We start from the raw sequence: 20,047 nt of genomic DNA on the forward strand, positions 1-20,047 counted from the left end.
AGGACAATGCATATATTTTCATTGTATGTTTTTTGTTTGCATTTTGACTGCAGGTATTGTGGTTAATGCAGACATGAATCCTCGTAAAAAGGTTTCAGTTTTGTTGCCAGAAAAAAGGGGGAAAACCCTATTATTATCCTATTTGTCTCCTTTACAAAGGTAAACATTCCCCTCTTCGTTAAAACTTTGGATGGCCGCTCATCTGTTTTGCAATGTTTTTTTACGGCAGTAACCAGATTATTCAGGAAGCACTGCAGTCGCTGCTGCAAGTGATACAATTTAGTTCTCGAGTGATTGATACCAATGTTTGTGTAGTTGATCCTGAGTGGCATGTCAACCTGAAGTTCATTTTCAAGAGCCTACTTTTCTGCTGCCTGAGATATCTAGGCTATAAGTGTTATTCAGCGATGTGTGTTTTTTTACGTATATTGAACTTCTTTCGCACCGTACATAGTTATCCGTGCTAAACTTCAAGGCCAGTATGACCAATCGGGTAGGCAACTGCTTGTAATTTGGAATTAACCAGTGTAAAGAGATTACATCTGTATGAAGTCCTGTAGTCGTACATATTTTCCAAATTAGATCTTTCACAAACGATCGTGCAAGTCAGTAAATGGAAAGCGAGAGCGGACAACCCATGTTCGAATATATAACACAAAATAATAATTAGCATCATTGTGGAGAGTACATGTATCAAAATATATAAGCAGACAATATATTGCCTTTATATATCTTTCCATCGGCATAAAATATATGAAGAAGATATATTGCCTGCTGTTTTATTTTGTTCCCATATAGCATGCTAGGGAATGACTGTCTTTCAGACAAAAATAACCATTACACTTTGCCATACACTCTGCCAAGAGATTATTTGGTACTTGACAGTTAAAGCATTATTTTAAATTCTCGGAACTGGAATACATCCAATCAAGTGCATAACCGAACTTGGTGTGTTGGTATTTTATGCACATATTGGTGACTGGGCTGAGACTATTAACTTTTTTTTTACTTGAAGACTCGGTATAATCACTGCCTGGGGTCGAGCCCAGGTTCTCAATAGTGCTGGCTCAGCGCTTTCACCTCCAAGCCACTTGGTCAACTCTTTCCCCTTAATGTGTGTTCATGAAACCAGCTATTGAGTAACCATTTGGCATAGCACCATGATAATACATTTTACTGTAAATTAAATGTAGATCACTAAACTATATCATAAGATCCTCAGAATCCACTTGATAACAAACCGTGCTCAATGTGAATGCCCTTCATTACCACATGCTTTTGGAGCTTCTTGAACTCAAATCCTGAAGAAGCTCTCATCACATGAAGCAAAAGGTCAGACATTTTGCCAATCAACACACGGTAGAACTCAAAAACATATCACAGGGCTGTGCTGTAAGGATGTTAGCTCAGTGATAAGTGTAATATACTGCATGATGAATGGTACAACAACAACCGCCATTCGCCACTAAGTGGCGGTGATGTCACCACGATGCTTGTGCCAGGCTATGTGCACCCTGAGGCCACGTGAAGTGTCGAACGCCCGCTGGCAGGAGGTCACGGGGCAGACCCAGGTGCCACAGGTCGACTGACTGAGATGACTGGCTGATGCACCACCTGTGCCCCCTACTGTGGCAACCTGCTGTGCTTTAGCCACCCGGCACTCCGCTCGTTGTTGTGAGCGTCGCTCCTCCGCCCTCCGTTGTTGTTGGAGGGCGACTGCCTCCAACTGCCCAGTAGCGTCCTTCACGAGCCTCCTCCACAGAGGCCGATCTTGACACCGCTGGTACCAGTCATCGGCAAGTCCACTCAGCTCCACGTCCTCCTGTACCACATCACTCCATCTCTTCTCTAGCCCGTGCCGGGCCCGCTTAGCCCCCTCAATCCGGCCGAACAAAAGCTGTTTCGGCATGCGGTGGCTGGGCATGCGGGCTACATGACCCAGCCATCGCAGCCTTCCCCGCCGGAGGAGCTCACCGATGGGACCTTGCCCAGATCTTTCAAGGATTTGTGAGGTCCTCACACAATCCAGTCTGGTTAAACCCAGGATGGATCGTAGGCAGGCCAGCCTAAATGTTTCTAACCGGCGGAGATGTTCCATTAGGGGGGTCCACGTTTCGCAAGCGTAGAGAAGGGAGGGAATGACCGTGGCCGAGAAGACCTGAAGCTTAGTGCGGAGCGACAGACCAGGTAGCTTCCACACAGCGTTACGCAACCGATGAAAAGATATTGCCGCTCGACTGATTCGGAGTGAGACCTCTGCTGTTAAACTGCTGAATGGTACACACACACACAGACACATGTTATGCATATGAACATATCGGTGGTACACCGGTGCAGCATAACACACCGGTTCTCATAAAACAGTCTGACGGTGTCGCTTTTGCCCTTGATTGAGATGAAGACTCTCCATCAGAAGTTGTATTTGATTCAGCAGCTGCTTTTTTCACATGTGAACGTGTGACATGAGCCATCATCATTTGATGCCACTGTCCGCCAATAAATTATTCCAGAAGTTAATCGAGGAATTGTGCAACCAAGTCTATGACGCGAGTCAAATCTGCCTTTGGAACATGGAGCCAATCTTCAACAGGCTGGTTGCTGTACGGCAACAGACAGTGAAGCTTCGTGTTCAGCTGCCCATAACATTTGTTTTCCAACTACTTCGACATCACGAGAACAGATTTTGATGCACACCGCAAGATTTTATGACCGGGGTTGCGAATTGTAAAATAAATAATATACCACGCACCGATATACCGCCAATACGTTCACTTGGTGTACAGTGTACTAACAGCCCTTATGCTTTCTTTTTTATTGTTAATCGCATTTTTCAGGGAAATATGAAACCTGTTGATTGTATACACTCACACTCTCTTATCTCTTTCCTCATATTTCAAAGCCTTCCTTAGCACAATAATCCTTTTCCGTTTCTACAGGTCGCCGTTGCTAAGCTCTTTTGTGTTGGTTTCAAGTGAACCAGTATAAAAAAAAAGGGAGACTTGACCCCCTGTAGTCACACTCTGCACGAGGTAATTGGCAAGTTCCATTTAACATGAATTGGCATATGTTCCTGGAACATGAAATCATCCGAAAGACTACAATGCCTGGAAAGTTATAGTCCCCGTTACATTCGTTTTTTTTCACCATGTCCTTTTCCTCAGAATCTACTCATAAAATCACCACATGTTTAATTTGCTTGAGGAGTATTGCCGTGGGTTTGACTCACATCCAATTTCCATTGCTAAGAGTGAAATGACAACCTATCGATATGTAGTATATCTATCACTTTAAAGGTCCATCATTTAAATGCGTTATTTTAAAAGGTGACCGGGTAATGAGAAGACGTTTCTTTATTGCAATTGTGTTGAGAAAATGTCTATTTTCAACGTCAGGACGGTACTTTTATAAGCCACCAATTTGAAAATAATTCTAACACATCCAAAGACGTCACTTAATGTATTCTCGTGTGTATCATGGAAAATACGAATTATTTCAAGCATAACATTTACATAACATTCTTGATTTGTTTATAAGAAGTGTAAGCGTTATTTGAAGTAGCACTTTTACAACTTCCAGCCATAAGCATTGTGTGTCCATTCAACCGTTGTATTTAATTGACAAAGGGAATTCCATCACTCTCCGTTTACGTCAGTGCTCTAAAAGCTTTTAGTGTAGGCACGTGCTGCATTAGGTATTCATCTATAAAAACTCCATAGGAAAGTGTTGGTAAACTCTCTCTCTCTCTTTGAATTTATTAGCTCATTCCATTTAACTGTCAAGTGCATATAGTCTCTGCACTATGCTACTTGAATAATTATCAGGTCATTGTTGCTTCATTTTAAAATTGGCAAATAATAAGCAATATACAACTGTAGTGATATACCAGACACAAACGTCTTACAAGCAATGCTCCAAATCACAATGCAGTAAAAGCTCTTGAAGCTGCGATAATTTGGGGAGAGAAAATATCCTGCTGTGGGAGATGACCAGAAGTCTGAAATTAAGTCATTAATTCTTAAATAACTATACTTAATAACTCTTCAAACATTACTAGTTTAACCTGCGTCACAATCACCATGAAGTAGAAGTAAAATTGAAGTTCACTAAATATGAAAGGGACATTTTGTGATGGACATAGACAATGTATTGTAAAGTAAATGTTAAATCAATGTAATAAACCAGGAGAAACCACTCGCAGTGCATGTGGATTACTGAGGCATCCAAAGGCACAGGTTCACCGATTGTATCGTCATTTTTTTGTTTAATGAATAAAATAAATACGTCGCTGTGAACAGATTTGACTTTGGCCAAAAGTAGGGAGAGCTAATACATGAATGCATAACACTTCAGTGGTGGTTGACGTTCAAAGTGGACTGCGACCCTCAAAGGAATGCCACAGTCCCCGTGATTCGTGGATCAAACAAATGTCTCGACGCCGGTGTATAACAGCAAGAGCATTTTATGCCAACACTGTTGCAAGAGGTCACACGTTTGGTGCAACGGTCCTTCGCTGGCTATGCTTGACGAATGAATAACAACCAGTGGATGCGCTATATGAATGCAAACTTTCTCCAAGCAATAACACGCATAGCTGGATGGTGTGTCATGGCGTCTGACCCAAATGTGCTAATGTGGTTCATGGCCCCCTTTCTCTGTGTGTCGCCACAGCAGCCATGGAGCAGGTGCTGAAGACATTGCCGGACATGCCCCGCACTGCCAGCGCGAAGGAGACTGACCTCATTTTCCTGAAAGGCCTCATGGAGAGCCCCGTGGTGCAGTGTCTGGCCAAGGTTGGTGGAGTTTTATTACAGTACAAATATTCCCAAGCGCATGTACGACAATGGGAATTTGACAGCTGAATATTGAAATACATGCAGGATCACACTCAATTCTTATATCCACTTGGGAAAATGCCACCTTTCGAAATAAGTAAGAAGAAGACATTTTAATTTGGCAATTGGGTAGAGACGATGGTAACATCCGTAACGATTGTATTCACATGGGTATTTCAGGAAGCTTGAACATTGTTATAACAACAAGTTGATGATGGCCTGAGTAAACGCAACACATCATTCATACACCTATATCTACCAGGAGGTTGGTTAAGAGCAGGCTAGGTTTTTATATTTTTATTTATGTTGGCAGACTTTTGTCTACATTTTACAGCCATTATTCCCATTTTCAAGGGCATATTAATTGAGTATTAGCCATACCTCCCTGTCAACTAAGGAAATGGCAAGGTTTGTGCAATTCATACCTGGGGCCTTCAGCTTCAAGAAACTATGACAGAGTTGGTAGTCTTGTTAAACCGGTTAATCCTTCATAAATAATTGACGACTCTTGCCCTCAAATGCACTAACCCTTTGTATAATTCAGCCTTTATGTAAGTCCTGAAAATTCGTAAAAATATCATATGTGCTTTCAAACTAAGGCCCTTTTTTGGGATTTAATTCAACATGGCACACTAACACAAAGCATATACCTGGAATGTTTAAGATGCGTAAATAATATTATCAATTAACCTCCTACTTCACATTGGCATTTATTTCATCATTGATTTTACATAGAGGTGTATTATTTCTAATACTCCACACCATAGACAACAAAAATATAATGGTATGTGTTGAAAGTCAACGAACATGAGCACCATAAAGTCACATACAACAAGTTGGCTAAATTAAATAATTTTTGGAAGGACATAACTGGAAAGCACAGCAGAATGTGTATAATAAGGGCAATTAGCTAAGATGCATCAGGATCGAAATGATGACGTGAATAAGAGCATGACCGAGTGGTTTTGGGAAACTGAATTTGATCTCGAAAAGCAGTATTACTTTGTATCACAAGCTATGACATGGATCAGAAATGTAACACAGTGACAAGGAATATGGGACAAAACTGGAATTACGCTGATGCAGAAAGAAGACGACACGAGTCTTTGAACAAATACAAATCGGGGAGATCATGTTAGTGGTAAAAAAAAACAAGTGGGCTTGCACAGGACACATAGAATGGATGATGGCCATTGGTCAAGACTGACGACAGAATGGCAACCAAAACAGACAGTGTGAGTTTTATTTTTACTTCTTTCGCACCAAACGTAGCCAACTGTGCTTATCAGAGGTGCGGGGTACGTAGGCAACCGTGATAATCTGAGGATGATCACTGCAGAAGTGGAGATCGGCTCATGCAGCAGAGAGATTGTTTCTAATTGGTTATGGTGTGGGGAAGGTTCATCCAGCAGTGGATAGACAATGGCTGATTCTGGCAATGATGTTTAGAGTAGCTGCTCAGGCCTCCATTGTTTAAGTTGTAAGTGACTAGCCAGTGAAAAGGCCGATGTTATTCCCTTCTCAACATAGCTCACCTGCCACGGATACTATAAAACACTAATATAATCTCGCTGTAATGCCACTTAACTCTTTGCCCCATGCTTCAAATAGAATCTCACACGTGTGCACTCTGGAATGTCTTACTCCTCTAACTCCTCCTACTGGTGTTGCCTGCTGTCTCCGCCCACTCCACGCCATACACAGGCTCAGGGCAAGCTTGAGGAACCCAAGCTAGAAGCGGTGAGCGAGAACAACCTAGAGCTGGTCAAGGAGATCCTGGAGGACATCTCCCCGATGACGGAACGAGACAACAGCGCTGCTGAGCTCGCCACCATCCTCCAGGAGCCTCACTTTCAGGTTGGGCATTTCTTAACGGTGGCATGATGTGATCTTCCTCGCCTGGTATGCAGGAGGTCTTGGGTTTGATCCCCGACCTTGACGCCTGTACATTTAGGGTTTTCATGTCTCTCCCTCCCCGTGGTTGCGTGGATTTCTGTTTTCTCTGAGTCCTCCGGTTTTTCCCTTCATATTTAGAAACATGCATTGAGATTATTTAGATTATTTTGGTGCTTTAAATGTGAAAATGATGGGGCCACTTTGTTGAGATATAATTTGTGGCCAGGTCGCTTCTGGAAAAATAAGTCAATACCTCAGTGGTCTTGTTTACCTTACCTATATTTTGCACTCATGTAGTGTTTTTGAATTGCTTGTGTTGTAATGTTCTAACCCACCCCTACTGGACATCTGTAAAAAATAGCTTTGTAGCTCATTGGATTCCTGCAGTATAAATACATATTCTGAATCTGATTGTGTCACAACCATTGTACCTCTTCTTTGGTTCTTTCGGTAAAGTCACGTAGAATGAGAATAAAATAATAAAATAAAACAATAAAATTTTCACCTGGAGAATTATTGTTTTTTATTGTTTTATTTTATTATTTTATTCTCATTCTACGTGACTTTACCGAAAGAACCAAAGAAGATGAATCCTTGCAGTCACAAAAGCTTCAAATCGAAACCATTGTACCTCTTAGCTAACTGAGCACTCGCTTAATACCCAAATGTGCAGCATTTCATCTCCTGATAATTTTTTCAATTAATCGTGATTCAGTGCAGCATCTTTCCTATGGCAACATAATTGAGTACCTCTTAAAAGGTCATTGTCTTGTAGCAACCCTATCGTTGCTGCAATTTATTATCCATCATGGAAGCCATATGTGTAAGTGTTGTTCATTATGCGCACGCTCTTTAATGGGTCGGTAAAATCAGGTAAAAAAAAAAAACTTGTGGTGCCCCTAACAGCCGTGTCCTCTTGGCGGATGCTATGATTACCCACCCCTAAGGCCGCGTCTCTATGACGGTGCATTGACGGGGGAGACAGCAATCGCAGCAGGTATAATAAATGAGGTAATTAATCCATAAATATGCAAACGCCTGCTTTGCCCCCCTTGCACGACAATGCCAGTCGCTTCTGGGAGCCCATGACTCGGTGGCCTCCAAAAGCTACGAGTGCCTCCCGTGCAGCCCGCACCTCAATGCGGACAGCGGCGATGAGCTCGGCGCACTCGAGTCGGGAGTGACAGACGCCATCCGCATGGTCGGGATTCGCAAGATGGAGGGAGAGCCCCTGGTAGGTGCGGCATACTCACCTGCGTGAGTCGTCGAGCTGCTGCAATGTCATTTCTTTGGAACTGCTTTTTGTGTTTAATTTCGGTGCCCTTCCCCCCCCCCCCCGTACCTCCGATTTGCACGGTTCGCTAAGTACAGCGCGAAAGAAGTTCAATGCACATATCTTTTGTTGTAACAAAAAATCGGTCATCTCTTGTATCTGGGGCAAGCTTTTTTTTTTTTCTTAGCTAGGAAGCAACATAAAAGGGGTTGGCATCTCTGCTCAAAAGAGCATTGGGTAGTGCTGTTCTGTTTTGGTGGACCTAAATCAATGGTTGAAATTCCACATTCCTCTAAAAGGGGCCAGTGTTTGCATTTCATGTAATAACAAAACAATTAAATATTTTGCAATGATGGGCTTTTTTAAATATTTCATGTTGTCTTTGTCATAACAGCCCATATCTTCATGCTCAAATACACATTGTGCTGGTGTTCCTCTCCAATGGACTCCCGAAGGCAGCTTTCACCCATGGTGGAGACATTCTTACAAGAATACAACCACTTTTTCACTAAGTAGTACTCTTTGTATTGTCCGTGGGGGGACGATTGGCTGAGACAACCCTCAAACTAAATTAAAATGTTGCGCCTTCTGATTTTGCATTGAACAAATCACCCTGGCCTGGGTAGGTTTTTCACTTTGAGACCTCTCCAAAATAAGGCAGCAGAATTTTTTTTTTATTTTTAGATTTAATGAAACAGTGCACATGGTGTCTGCGCGTGCACGCCGCCCTCCAGGGCGTAACGTTCCGCGTGGAGAGCAACGAGTTGGTGATCGCGCGCATCCTGCGGGGCGGCATGATCGACCAGCAGGGCCTCCTGCACGTGGGCGACGTCATCCGCGAGGTCAACGGCTGCGACGTCAGCAATGACCCCGTAGGGCTGCAGCGCTACCTGCGCGAGGCCACGGGCAGCGTCGTGCTCAAGATCCTGCCCAGCTATACGCTGCCGCAGAACCCCGCACCGGTACGCACCGGGAGGGAGGGGGGTTGGGTAGATCCACGGGCCACATGCATAGCAGGCACTGGAATCAGCTGAATCTGATGAGTTTATACAGCTCTTTTTCACAGGGTCGGGTTTGGAAAGTTACAACAACAAACTATACAAAAACGCGATAGAAGTGCAAAGTATAGGAAAGGTAAACAAACACCAAAAAAAAATCGGATCAAAGCTGATGGGCATGTGCTCTCTTTATCGATCGCTATCCATTGCATCACGGGAGATGGTGAAAACAAACCCAGGTGTAACAACGTGCCTGTTTATGGGTTAAAACTGATCCTCGGTGCTCGCAATGTATGCTTAGAATCATGCGAGTAGGAAATGTAATTGGTGATTCGCATACCCTGTACGTATTGGATTCACGTGACCCCGCTGCTGCCAGTCAAGGTCCCTATAGTCGCCACAATGGAAACATATGAGAATCGACTCTTGAAATAGAATCAACGCTGAATCATGACAGATAATTATAAAATTTCACAGCGGGTAAATTGTTACAGCCCTAATAATTATGTGTTTGAGTTTTCTAGCAAGGAGCCACTGAGTCTCACGTCTTTATCAAGAGTTTCACATTGGGATGTGTGGTCATTTTGCCAATTGTTTGTTCGTTAGTGTTTTGAATTTGGTAAAAAAAAGTCCACAGAGAAAAACCACACAAGGATTACACCAACAGAACCATATAGAGGCGTTAATAAACCTACTTACTGTACTGCCATCACCTAGCCATCTTACAGCAGAGCAAGTTTCGGGGTTTCAAACTGCTTTGAGTTCTCAGTTTAGCACGTAGGCTTTCGCGACCAATATTATTCATAATAAAGGTTTTTGGGTTAGATCGCGTTATTTATAAATATGTCGTAACCCTCCACCACCCGACACGGCCAATCAGCAAAAAAAGTGTCACGTTGACAAAAGACAATTAGTTAACTACTTTAGCCCACCGGTGTGTTGAAGAGTGAATCCACAACATTTACAGTTTGAATACGACGTTTCGCTGGTAATTACATCCAGCATCATCGGGCAATTCGCCAGAATGGTAAAGCCCTCACTTGCTCTCGGTCTTAAATAGAGCAGCAGGGTTACGTCATCATTTAACTCATTTCAGGTGCAGTAATTATATAATCGATTGGTAATCAGTCAATGGTTATGATTAGTAATGAGTTGTAGATTAGTAATTAGTTGTAATGTGTGTTATTGTGATTATATGCTACATTAGCAATCCGTTAATTAGTATGTGTTTCCCCTATAAGGAATTGTAATATGTATTATTTAATAATACACTTCCAAGCTGCACTAAGCCTATAGCTATCAGAATGATTAAAGTTATTTCTGTTTCTCTCAATTTCAATGGATTCTCTAATTAGTCTTTGCCAGTAATAATTAGTTTTACACAACACTTCAACGTTATCAAAATCAATTGAGTGTCCTTGTTGACAAGCATGTTCTGCCACTGCCGACAGTTGTGTTTGAGATAATTTAATATTTCTTTGGTGTTCTTTTAATATTATGCTGATGTTACGTCCCGTCTGTCCACTATAGCATATGCCACATAAACAATTAATCCGATATACACCTTCTGTTGATAATTTAGGTAATTCGTCTTGAGTGCAAGATACTAGTTTTTGAATTTTGTGTACTCTACCAAATCTTACTGTAATGTTTTCCTTTTGCAAAACACGGGCTAATTTGTCAGTTACTCCTGAGATATATGGAATTTTAATTGTTTTAAGAATCTGATTGCTTTCAGCAGTGTTGCTTTGCGATCGTGATTTGGCATTCAGTGCTCTGTTAATTTGTGTATTATTGTAGCCATTCTGTCGTAATGCTTCTTTAACGTGTTTGATCTCTCTCACTAGACTTTCACCATCTGACACTGTTTTAGCCCGATGTATGAGCGTCTTGATAAGAGAGGATTTCTGAGTTGGATGATGATGCGAATTTGCTATCAGATAGGCATCAGTGTGCGTTTGCTTTCTGTAAACGCTGTGTGTTATTTTACCGTTTAGGCCATGTCCAAGCAAAATATCTAGGAACGGGAGTGTGTTATTCACCTCCATTTCCGGTGAACTGGATGGCCGGGTTTTGTGTATTGAGATGATTTAGAAAATCATTAAGTGTATCTTTACCATGTGGCCAGACAACCAAAGTGTCATCCACATATCTAAACCAAAAAGATGGTTTTAATGTGCTCGAGGCAAGTGCTCTTATTTCAAAGTTTTCCACGTACAGATTTGCTATAGCAGGAGATAAAGGAGAGCCCATTGCTGCCCCTTCCTTTTGTTTAAAGAAATCCCCTCTCCATAAGAAGTAAGTGTTATTTAAACAATGGTCAACAAGTTTCGGAATATATTTTGGTAAACCTGTATTCTTTACTAGTGTATCAAGTAATTTAAGCGATTCGTTCAATGGAGCCTTAGTGAATAGAGAAATCACATCAAAACTTACCAGAATATCATTATGATTAAGTTTAATATCTTTGATCACATTCACAAGATGTTCTGAATTTCTTATGAATGAAGATGTCCTACCGATGTAGGGCTGTATTTGTTTAGTTATATATTTTGCTAATTTATAAGTGGCAGAGCCAATTGTACTGACTATGGGTCATAATGGGATGCCGATTTTATGAATCTTTGGTAGCCCATACAGTCTAGGTGGTTTTGAGGCCCTTGGCTTAATTTGGTGTTGCTCATTCTTAGGGATTAATGAATTTGCAATTATTGCAGTAGTCTTACGTTCTAAAGTATTATTTGGATCTTGTTTAATTTTAACGTAGGTACTTTCCTGTATTAAATTTCTAATTTTATTATAATCGGCTCGTGACATCACTACAGTAGTGCGGCCTTTGAGTTCTTTCAACTTAACTCAGGATTAAAGGGGTGCACCACTCCACCCAGCTGTAATGAGTCTAAATCTGGCATTGACCTCTTCTTGGTCAGATCAGCATATACACATACTGTATAGTGCCAGTACAAAAGCTGGATACAGAGAAAGGCATTAGGCTGCCTATATCAGCCCTTTTATATGCTGTGCCAGCTTTTATAGCTTCCTGCTTTAAGCAGGTATATCTGTTTTTTTACATACTATATGTGCACTTAGCTGTTTCAAGTGGACATTTTTGCATCTAGATTGATTTATTTATAAATCCAGGAGACCTAGTTATTCGCTTGATATGCTTTTATCACACCATAATATATATTTATAAGTAGCAACTACTTAGTATTTGTACAATGGCTGTAGAAATAATAATACAATGTTGGGTTTAACACAAGAGTTGCTGACATGTGTCGAACAGCACTTGTTTGATTGCATCTATCTATTAATAATTCAGCATCTAAATGTGGTTCAGGGTCATAGTCAGTGATTTGTGTAAGGATGTCTGCCAACTTGGCCGCAACACTAAAATTACCATGAAGCAAATTATTTTCCGAAAGCATTTGGAAAATGTTCATGGGGGAAAAATATTTTAGGCATATAAATCTGCTGCAATCAAGTTGGCAATATCAAAATACATTTTCAATATTTTTAACGACTGGAAAGACCGCTCAGCACGTATCTAGCAATTGTGAATGTCCACAGATTTATGAGAAATGCAGCGTCTATTTAGCCTTGGTTGCTCCAATTTTTTCTGAAGAATTTTATTTTAACTCCAGCCTTGCTTTTGATAATAATTAATGCTTTTCTCTTTGAGAATATCACGTGTAGCATAGTACCTGCATACTACACATTGGGCGATACTTCCGGATGTGGTTAACCATGTCATAGAAGGAGAGGTGAAACCTTGGTAAACGCATCCCATAACACATGCATGTGCTGAACAAATGCTTACATGTGTAGTGGCATCGGTGGATGCCACTGCATGCCACGTAAGGCCGGCCTGTGTGTGGAGCAGGAGACACGCTGCTCACACCACCTACAGCACGGCAGTTGTGCGACATCGCACTCCGTGTGCAGTGTCAGCCCCTGGAGGCTAGGGGGCGAGAGCGCCTGGAGCGGCGCAGGGGTTACAGGGGGCCATGCCACTCCGGATGAACCTTAGGGCTGGTGGCCGGAGGTACCGGGGGTGAGGCCCCCAAAGAGGGGGGCTGGGCGACCCCGGGACCGGGACCGGTTCAAGGGGCCTCTGGAAGGGCCGAGAAGGGGGGCGTGTCTAGGGGCGGAGGAAGCCCCGGGACTGGGAATATAAGCCGGACCCCTGAACGGGTCCGGCTACTGTCGTTCATCTGAAGATGTGAAGACGTCCTCCTGAAGAAGAAGTCCCGAAGTCAAGACCAGGACTCGAGTCGGGGTCCGGGCTTGACGGCCTCCCCCAGTTGTGTTGGGGCTCGTTAGCCCGCAGGGACAACCTCCCCAGGTTACCTGGTGGAAGGGGCAGCTCTACCCCTTTGTGTTAGCGAGTGTTGTTAAAATAAACGTGTTGCCTCCAGAGAAGCCTTCTCTCCATTTGTACCCACTACACATGGCATTCTTTTAGGCATCACCTCGTAAACATGCAGTCGTTGATTTGGAGAAAATTGCAGCCGTATAACTTAACAATTAGTTTTTTTTATTATTATTATTAACCTAGAATGCCACATGTTTTAACGATAAATAACAGCATTCTAAAATAAATCCAAGAGTCAAAGATCACATTAATCTCCGTATACCAGTGACAAATCACTTTATTTTGTTTTGTGTCATCCATCTCAACCAAAGCCACTTGTATAGTTTCCTAACACAATGCAATAATGATCTTTAATTACAGTAGCAATCACATTTTCCTGGCCATATTTTATGACAGCATATGCATATGAATTGGCTGCAAATATGAATGTGAGGAGAATATCATTGGTATTACTCAGAGCTTTTAGCACACATTGGCAGTATATAAATACAATTGTTATTCCTACACTGTACAGTGGTGGGAGTGAAGATGGAAAGGAAATGCTGGAATTGGTGGTTACCACCGCACAACACAGTTTGCAAGCTCTTGAGAAGCCACATGAAATATTTATGCTTTAATGTTTCTACTGCAGCGACCTTATGCAATAAGCATCATCATGCAAGGTCAATCCACTGCTGGACGAAGGCCTCCCCACGTCGCCGCCATCTCTTGTGATATAATAAATCCAGCAAAACATTTCAGGTTTATTGAAAATAATTATACGGTTTCAAGCGGACACTCTATCTTAAGACCTATTTTGTAAACGTCAGTAATTATTCTTCTTAAATCGTGCTCTTTGTAGCATTTACAACTGAAATTGCAAGCATCCGTCGACCTGTCTCGAATGAGAGGGTCACAATAACGTTCAATAAGATTTTCCAGCGTGCGCAAAACTGCTGTACAAAGTTCGGTCGCAGTAAGGGGCTCGCCCGACAAGCAAACGGCCATCTTGATCAAAGGTTTCTTGAAACCTCCCCGGCAGAGTCGCTGTCCAAGCACCGGTGGGTCTCCGCGGCCTACGGATGCACTGCTTCGTATATATTGCCATTCAAAAAGAGCTCTTCAGCTCTACATGACTAAGAGCTACAGTGTTTAGGTAAAGCTCATGCTTTAGGCTCTGTCAGTTTGAACTCGTGACAAAACTTGCAAGGTTGGCTACGTATGGTGCGACAGCATTGGCACAGGAATCTGGCTGCGAAGCTCGCACAATATGAACGCCGTGTCTCCTTCATGCCGTGACTGTTACCGTCTGTGTGTGCTTGGGTGTGCCAGCAGCTCTTTGTGAAGTGCCAGTTTGACTACAACCCTGCGGATGATCAGCTGATACCATGCAAGGAGGCGGGCCTCAAGTTCAGCCAGGGGGACGTGTTGCAGATCGTGAGCCAGGATGACCCCGACTGGTGGCAGGTACTCTTAGCGATCCATAGGAACGTATACAATTACGTTGCTACGTTTTACATTGTCATCACCGTTGCGTGCGCGCGTGATGAAGACTCGTGGAATGCTTCTGTCCTTTTAAACAATTGTGTTTCTGTGCAAAACATTCAACGCTAAGATATCATGCTCAGGTCATTGAATAAACAAAATGTATTTGAACATGAATTAAATTAATCGTTATCATGCAATGCTCTATTTACTTCTGGATGTCGCAATTGCTTACAGTCCCATAATGTCAAAAACACACTCCTGCGCATGAGCTAATGTCATTACTGTTCCTCAGTGGTCATCCTCTTGGGTGTGTTTTTTTCTTCTCATTTGCCTGCCATACCATCACCAGTCAACCATGGGCCATCATCTTTTACCAAGTGGCCTATCTATGTCCACATACTTAGCAGTCACTATTGATGCCTTTCCTATTTCATGATGTAGCTGTTCACCCTGAGCTCTCATTACTCTGATAGTGCATTGTCTTTGGGCTGTACACCTTTTGGCGTCCTCTGGTCTGACACCGTTTGAGACTAGGCTCAAAAGCAAGCTGTCTCTGGTGTGGACCAATCAGTTTCAAAGACAATGCATCATATTATCAGAGTATGTTTTTTGTTTGCATTCTGACCACAAGTAGTGTGGTTAATGCAGACATGATTCCTTGTAAAAGGTTTCAGTTTGGTGATTTAACATTTGAACACAGCTGTTTTGTTGCCAGAAAAAAAGGGGAAAACCTATTCTCGCCTTTCCTATTATTACGCATTTTGGTTCTTCCATTATGTCATCTTATATTTGTAAATGTGCCATGTCAGGACATTACCGCATGAATGATGCGTATTCTGTGTTTAAATGAGGCATGTTTTTGCTCATATCAGTTCCCAAATTTTACAAATTTGAAAGAAGAAAAAAGTTAAAATGGGGAAAATGTTATGGAATAAAACTGTCTCCACATTTTTGCAGCTGATATTATCTTACACTAGCGTGAGCATGCAATAAAAAAAAAATAACAACCTATTTGATACTTTGGAACTCATTCTAAGTAATACAAATGATGCCTGCACAGGATGTGCAGGTTTTGACAGGAGGTGAACACATGGATGCTAATTAGAATGTGTGGAGCAGCCAGGCAGTAGCAGAGTGAGTAATGGGCACCATAAAGCATTTAGAAGGTCCATGCAGCCTGAAAGACAATTTCACAGTCTCATTTGTACACACAAATCGGAAAAATACAATGTTCATGCATGCATTCAGTTGAATAATAGTCATACAAGTGAATGTTGCTAAAACTCAAATATGTATGACATTTGAATGTCAGAATGCGAGTGAGTGTGTGTCGTTGGTTGCGGCCTGTGCCACAAGCACAGCTCATTTCTCAGCCCGGTATGATTGGTGGCATGTGGCATCTAAACCTGATCTGGATCTAAAATAGTGGGACAACTGGCTAAATGGGGTCATCCGTGTAACAAATCAAATAAACTCAACCCGCGTAACAAATCAAATAAGCTCAAACTCCCTTTGGTTGGCTTATCCAAAAGAGAGTATCTCATTTGTTGTGTTAACATGGGCATTGAGTCTGAAAAAGGAATCAGTTTGAGATGGTGGCCTTAATAGCTGACGTCGCTTGGTCCATCAGCCTGTAAGGCATTCTGATCTTTGTTTGTGTGCGTGTCCATTTTATTATTGTCACAGAGGTACATTTTGCACGGAGGAATCACTATGATTAAAGCTCGCATCATTTGGAGAAATGTTAATTGGAGACAAATCCGAATAAAAAGAGCATGGCACCAGGCGTTGTGTGCAGTCATAGCAGCGTTGACAGAAAACGTGAGTCATGCACACAGTGTGTGCTGCTCCTGCAGTGTTGAGCATGGGGCACCCTGCTCAGTTGCGGGGGGGGGGGTCAGGCATGATGCCTCCCCCCCCAAAACTCGTCTGACATTAATAACGAGCTTGAAAGTCTTTGGGCAGCTTGGAAATTAGGAAAATTATTCTAAAACAAAATAACTTGCGTTGAATTGACGGCATCGTGCTTTTCACTTCAGAGGACAGTTTGATTTTGTTTTTAAGTGACCGTGCACCTTGGCACATTGTTGTGGGTTTTATGTTACAAGACAGAAGACTATGTCATTGTTGACACTGTTCATCAAAATAAACGTAAATGTATTTCATGAAAGCATTCTCACTTAGATCATATTTGTACTGTACAGCATGTGAAAATAACTGTCCTTTTCATAATATGCTTGCTTGATTATTTTATGTTTATTTATATTATTATGTTATTTGATTATTTGCGTATATAGTACAGAAACTACGCTCTTCTGTATATACATAGATACATATGTAATGTTAACGTTGTTGGGTTACAGGCATGTTGCTACAAAACTGAAATTATACCACACTGCAATATCAACATGTAACACTTCTTTTGCAAAGTTTTCAATAGAAACATTAAGTCAAAGTGTGTTATTGCACCCACTGTTTTCTGATTGCATTTAGAACATATTTTCCCCTCACATAATGATATAAACTCTTTGATTATTTTGCCAATGCAGCTGGAAACTTTCTGTGCCAGGTAATACACATTGATGTTATAAAATAATCACACAGCGGCATAAATCACAGGCTGCATCGTGATGTTTGTGAGCATAACAACATCTTATGACTTCTGGCTGCCCCCTTGATTGAGCAGAAGTAATTGCATTTCCCAGACGTGAAATGTGAACGCTGCTAAAATGACTAACGTGGAGTACATCATGGTTCTGAGAACAAATACATGCCGAAGATTATCGCTTGGATTTGTGATTGCAGGCTTAGCAGCTTAAATACACACTGTTATCGCATCAGCATGCTCGTGGTTTGTAATGAAAGTTACATCCCTCTGGTTTGGTACGGGCATCTTATACCCAAAAGATTACTCAATGGCACACTGCACTCATATGCTCATCTGCATTGCATTTCCATGAAGTAGAGACACGGTTATGGCTCAATTATGAATGATTATAATATATACGATTACGTGTTAACTTACAAGGCCAGCATATGACCAGGAACACCTATTGGCATTATGGTTATGTGTGCAAACTCCGTCTGCATTTAAACATGCAGTCAAACCTCTTGAAGCCCAGACTAATTGCATGGAGAGCCTTTCTCAATGCAGGAGATATCCCACAGTGTTGAGAAAATACTACATTGTTTATTTCATTTTAATGTAACACCTAAGACATTTAATTAACACTATATAATTTTTTTTTTACATTTTTAAAGCTAACTCAATTCACTTCTATACAGTTTAACCGAGCCACTTGCCATCACTGTGTAGCAAGATGATGAAGGCTCAGGTTCACTGGATGGAGAAGGTGGGGAATAGATTTTCTGGTAGGCTTGTAGACATTATTTTTCTTATTTGGAAAATAAGCATGTGATAATTGCGAAAGGAGAAAAAAAATGGAAACAACACTAACAGGGCATATGGCGACCGAGCGAATTAATTTTAGAATTCCATACAGCTGCACTGTACATGTGTTTAGCTGTACAATTGCTACTCCTCCATACAGCTTAATGGGCATGCAAACTATTTTCTGGTTAGAATGTATTTACTTTAGAAAACCATCTGGCTTTTCATGAATTCCTACTTGAGTCGGGATTCAAGAGATTTTAATGCAGTGTTGTATGCATGTCTTGGAATATTAAATTGCAGTGGATTGTGTTATTGTGTATGCTGCAATTTATGAATAGAGTCAATATATGTGCTAAGGACATTTTCAGTTACTTTGGTGAATAATTTACATTTCATATATTAAAATAATGTAGCAAAAATTATAATCAACTTAAAATAAACGACACCATCCTATCAATATTAACATAGACATTTGTTTTAGATTCAAGTCTCATTTTATGATTTAAAAATATGGTATATAGTATACCAGAGCAATATTGTCATGCATTGAAACTCACTCTTGGATTGCAACTCGAATTTCCTACACATGTTCGCAGGCATTCAGCATCGGAACATGCAGCTGTGGGACGAGAAAAGTTTAGAACTCTCCAATGTCTTAAATTTTGATTTAAAGCTTTCGTGACTGCAGTAATTCATATTCTTAGTTCTTTCGGTAAAGTCACGTTGCTTTATATATATTTTATTATTTTGTTGTTTCCCTTCTCCAATGTCTTGTCCACATTAATATTCAATGGGAGTTTAGCTTCCAAGGAAGGTGCGGTAGTGGCTAAGGGATGTGTATGCCGGTATTGTCAGATGTGGTTCGTCTCTGGAGACTACAAAACAAAGAGATATTCAGTTTTAACACGTGGGGGAGGCTCACTCGGAACCAGTGTTTGTTCTTTAATGTGATGTCCAGCAGGATTTAAGGCTTGTTATGCTGCCCTTGGAGGCCCCTAGGAGGCACTTTCTTTATAACAACTTTCATGGTCTCGTCCGCAGACTCTCCACAGTAGCTTAGTCTAGCCTGTACGCAACACGAGCCATCTAACACTGACGGCGCTGACTGAGATGGCAAACTACTATCCTTCGTAGCGCAATATCTCGCGGAGACGTTTAGCGATGACGGCGACGAGACGACAGCAACAACGAGACGAGTCCACTCCCAGAACCGGCAGCCTCGAGCTCCCACTCTCGGCTCTTTTTATGCTCCCAGCACGGCCTGGCTCCGCCCTGACCGTGCCTCCCTTCTTGAACCCGCTAGCAGGTTCCAGGGGCCTCGAGACGGGGTCCTCCTTGACCCTTAACCCTAGTTCCTCCCCTCTGCCAACACACCGTGCACACCCTCACTGGCACCGCTGTCCACTAGCTGGCACTATTACACTACACAAGCGTTGTTTAACTACAAAATTGTAAATAATATATTAATTTGTGATAATTTATTCTATTGAAACTTAACGTATTGGATTGTAGTTGGGTTGACTTTTTAGTTTTGCCAACTACACATAAAAAACATGGTTAGTTTGATACTAAACAAATGTTATTATGCAAACTCTTTGATGGTGTATGAAACCCATAATCTACCCAAGTGCATGATTCTCGGAGCATTGGTTAAAACGCGTATCATTTGCTTTTACTATTTATGTATCACCTCCAGCAGATCGTCATTTGCCTTGCATAGCCTTTGGTAATGAATTTAGACACTATCATTTAAATATTTGGTAACGATTCACATTATTTTTAGACCTCAGGCACCCACCATCAGAAGTTTTT

At 41.6% G+C, this 20,047-nt stretch overlaps 1 protein-coding gene across 5 annotated transcripts in view; it reads left to right on the forward strand.

The window, feature by feature from the left end:
• The window catches only part of LOC116945111 (protein PALS2-like), a 173,668-nt gene that overhangs the window by 130,042 nt on the left and 23,579 nt on the right, over positions 1–20,047 (forward strand). For 3 of the 5 annotated variants that reach the window (XM_032959235.2, XM_032959271.2, XM_032959262.2), the window contains 5 exons: positions 4,669–4,790; positions 6,537–6,689; positions 7,798–7,962; positions 8,736–8,963; positions 14,686–14,820. In XM_032959235.2, coding sequence (XP_032815126.1) covers positions 4,669–4,790; positions 6,537–6,689; positions 7,798–7,962; positions 8,736–8,963; positions 14,686–14,820 — 803 coding nt within the window. The remainder of the gene's footprint in view (positions 1–4,668; positions 4,791–6,536; positions 6,690–7,797; positions 7,963–8,735; positions 8,964–14,685; positions 14,821–20,047) is intronic. The other 2 variants (XM_032959244.2, XM_032959253.2) reach the window with 2 other exon arrangements.

The sequence above is a fragment of the Petromyzon marinus genome, chromosome 2, assembly GCF_048934315.1.
Source record: "Petromyzon marinus isolate PM22_M1 ecotype Great Lakes invasive population chromosome 2, UKy_Petmar_22M1.pri1.0, whole genome shotgun sequence".
NCBI classification, from domain to species: Eukaryota; Metazoa; Chordata; class Hyperoartia; order Petromyzontiformes; family Petromyzontidae; genus Petromyzon; species Petromyzon marinus.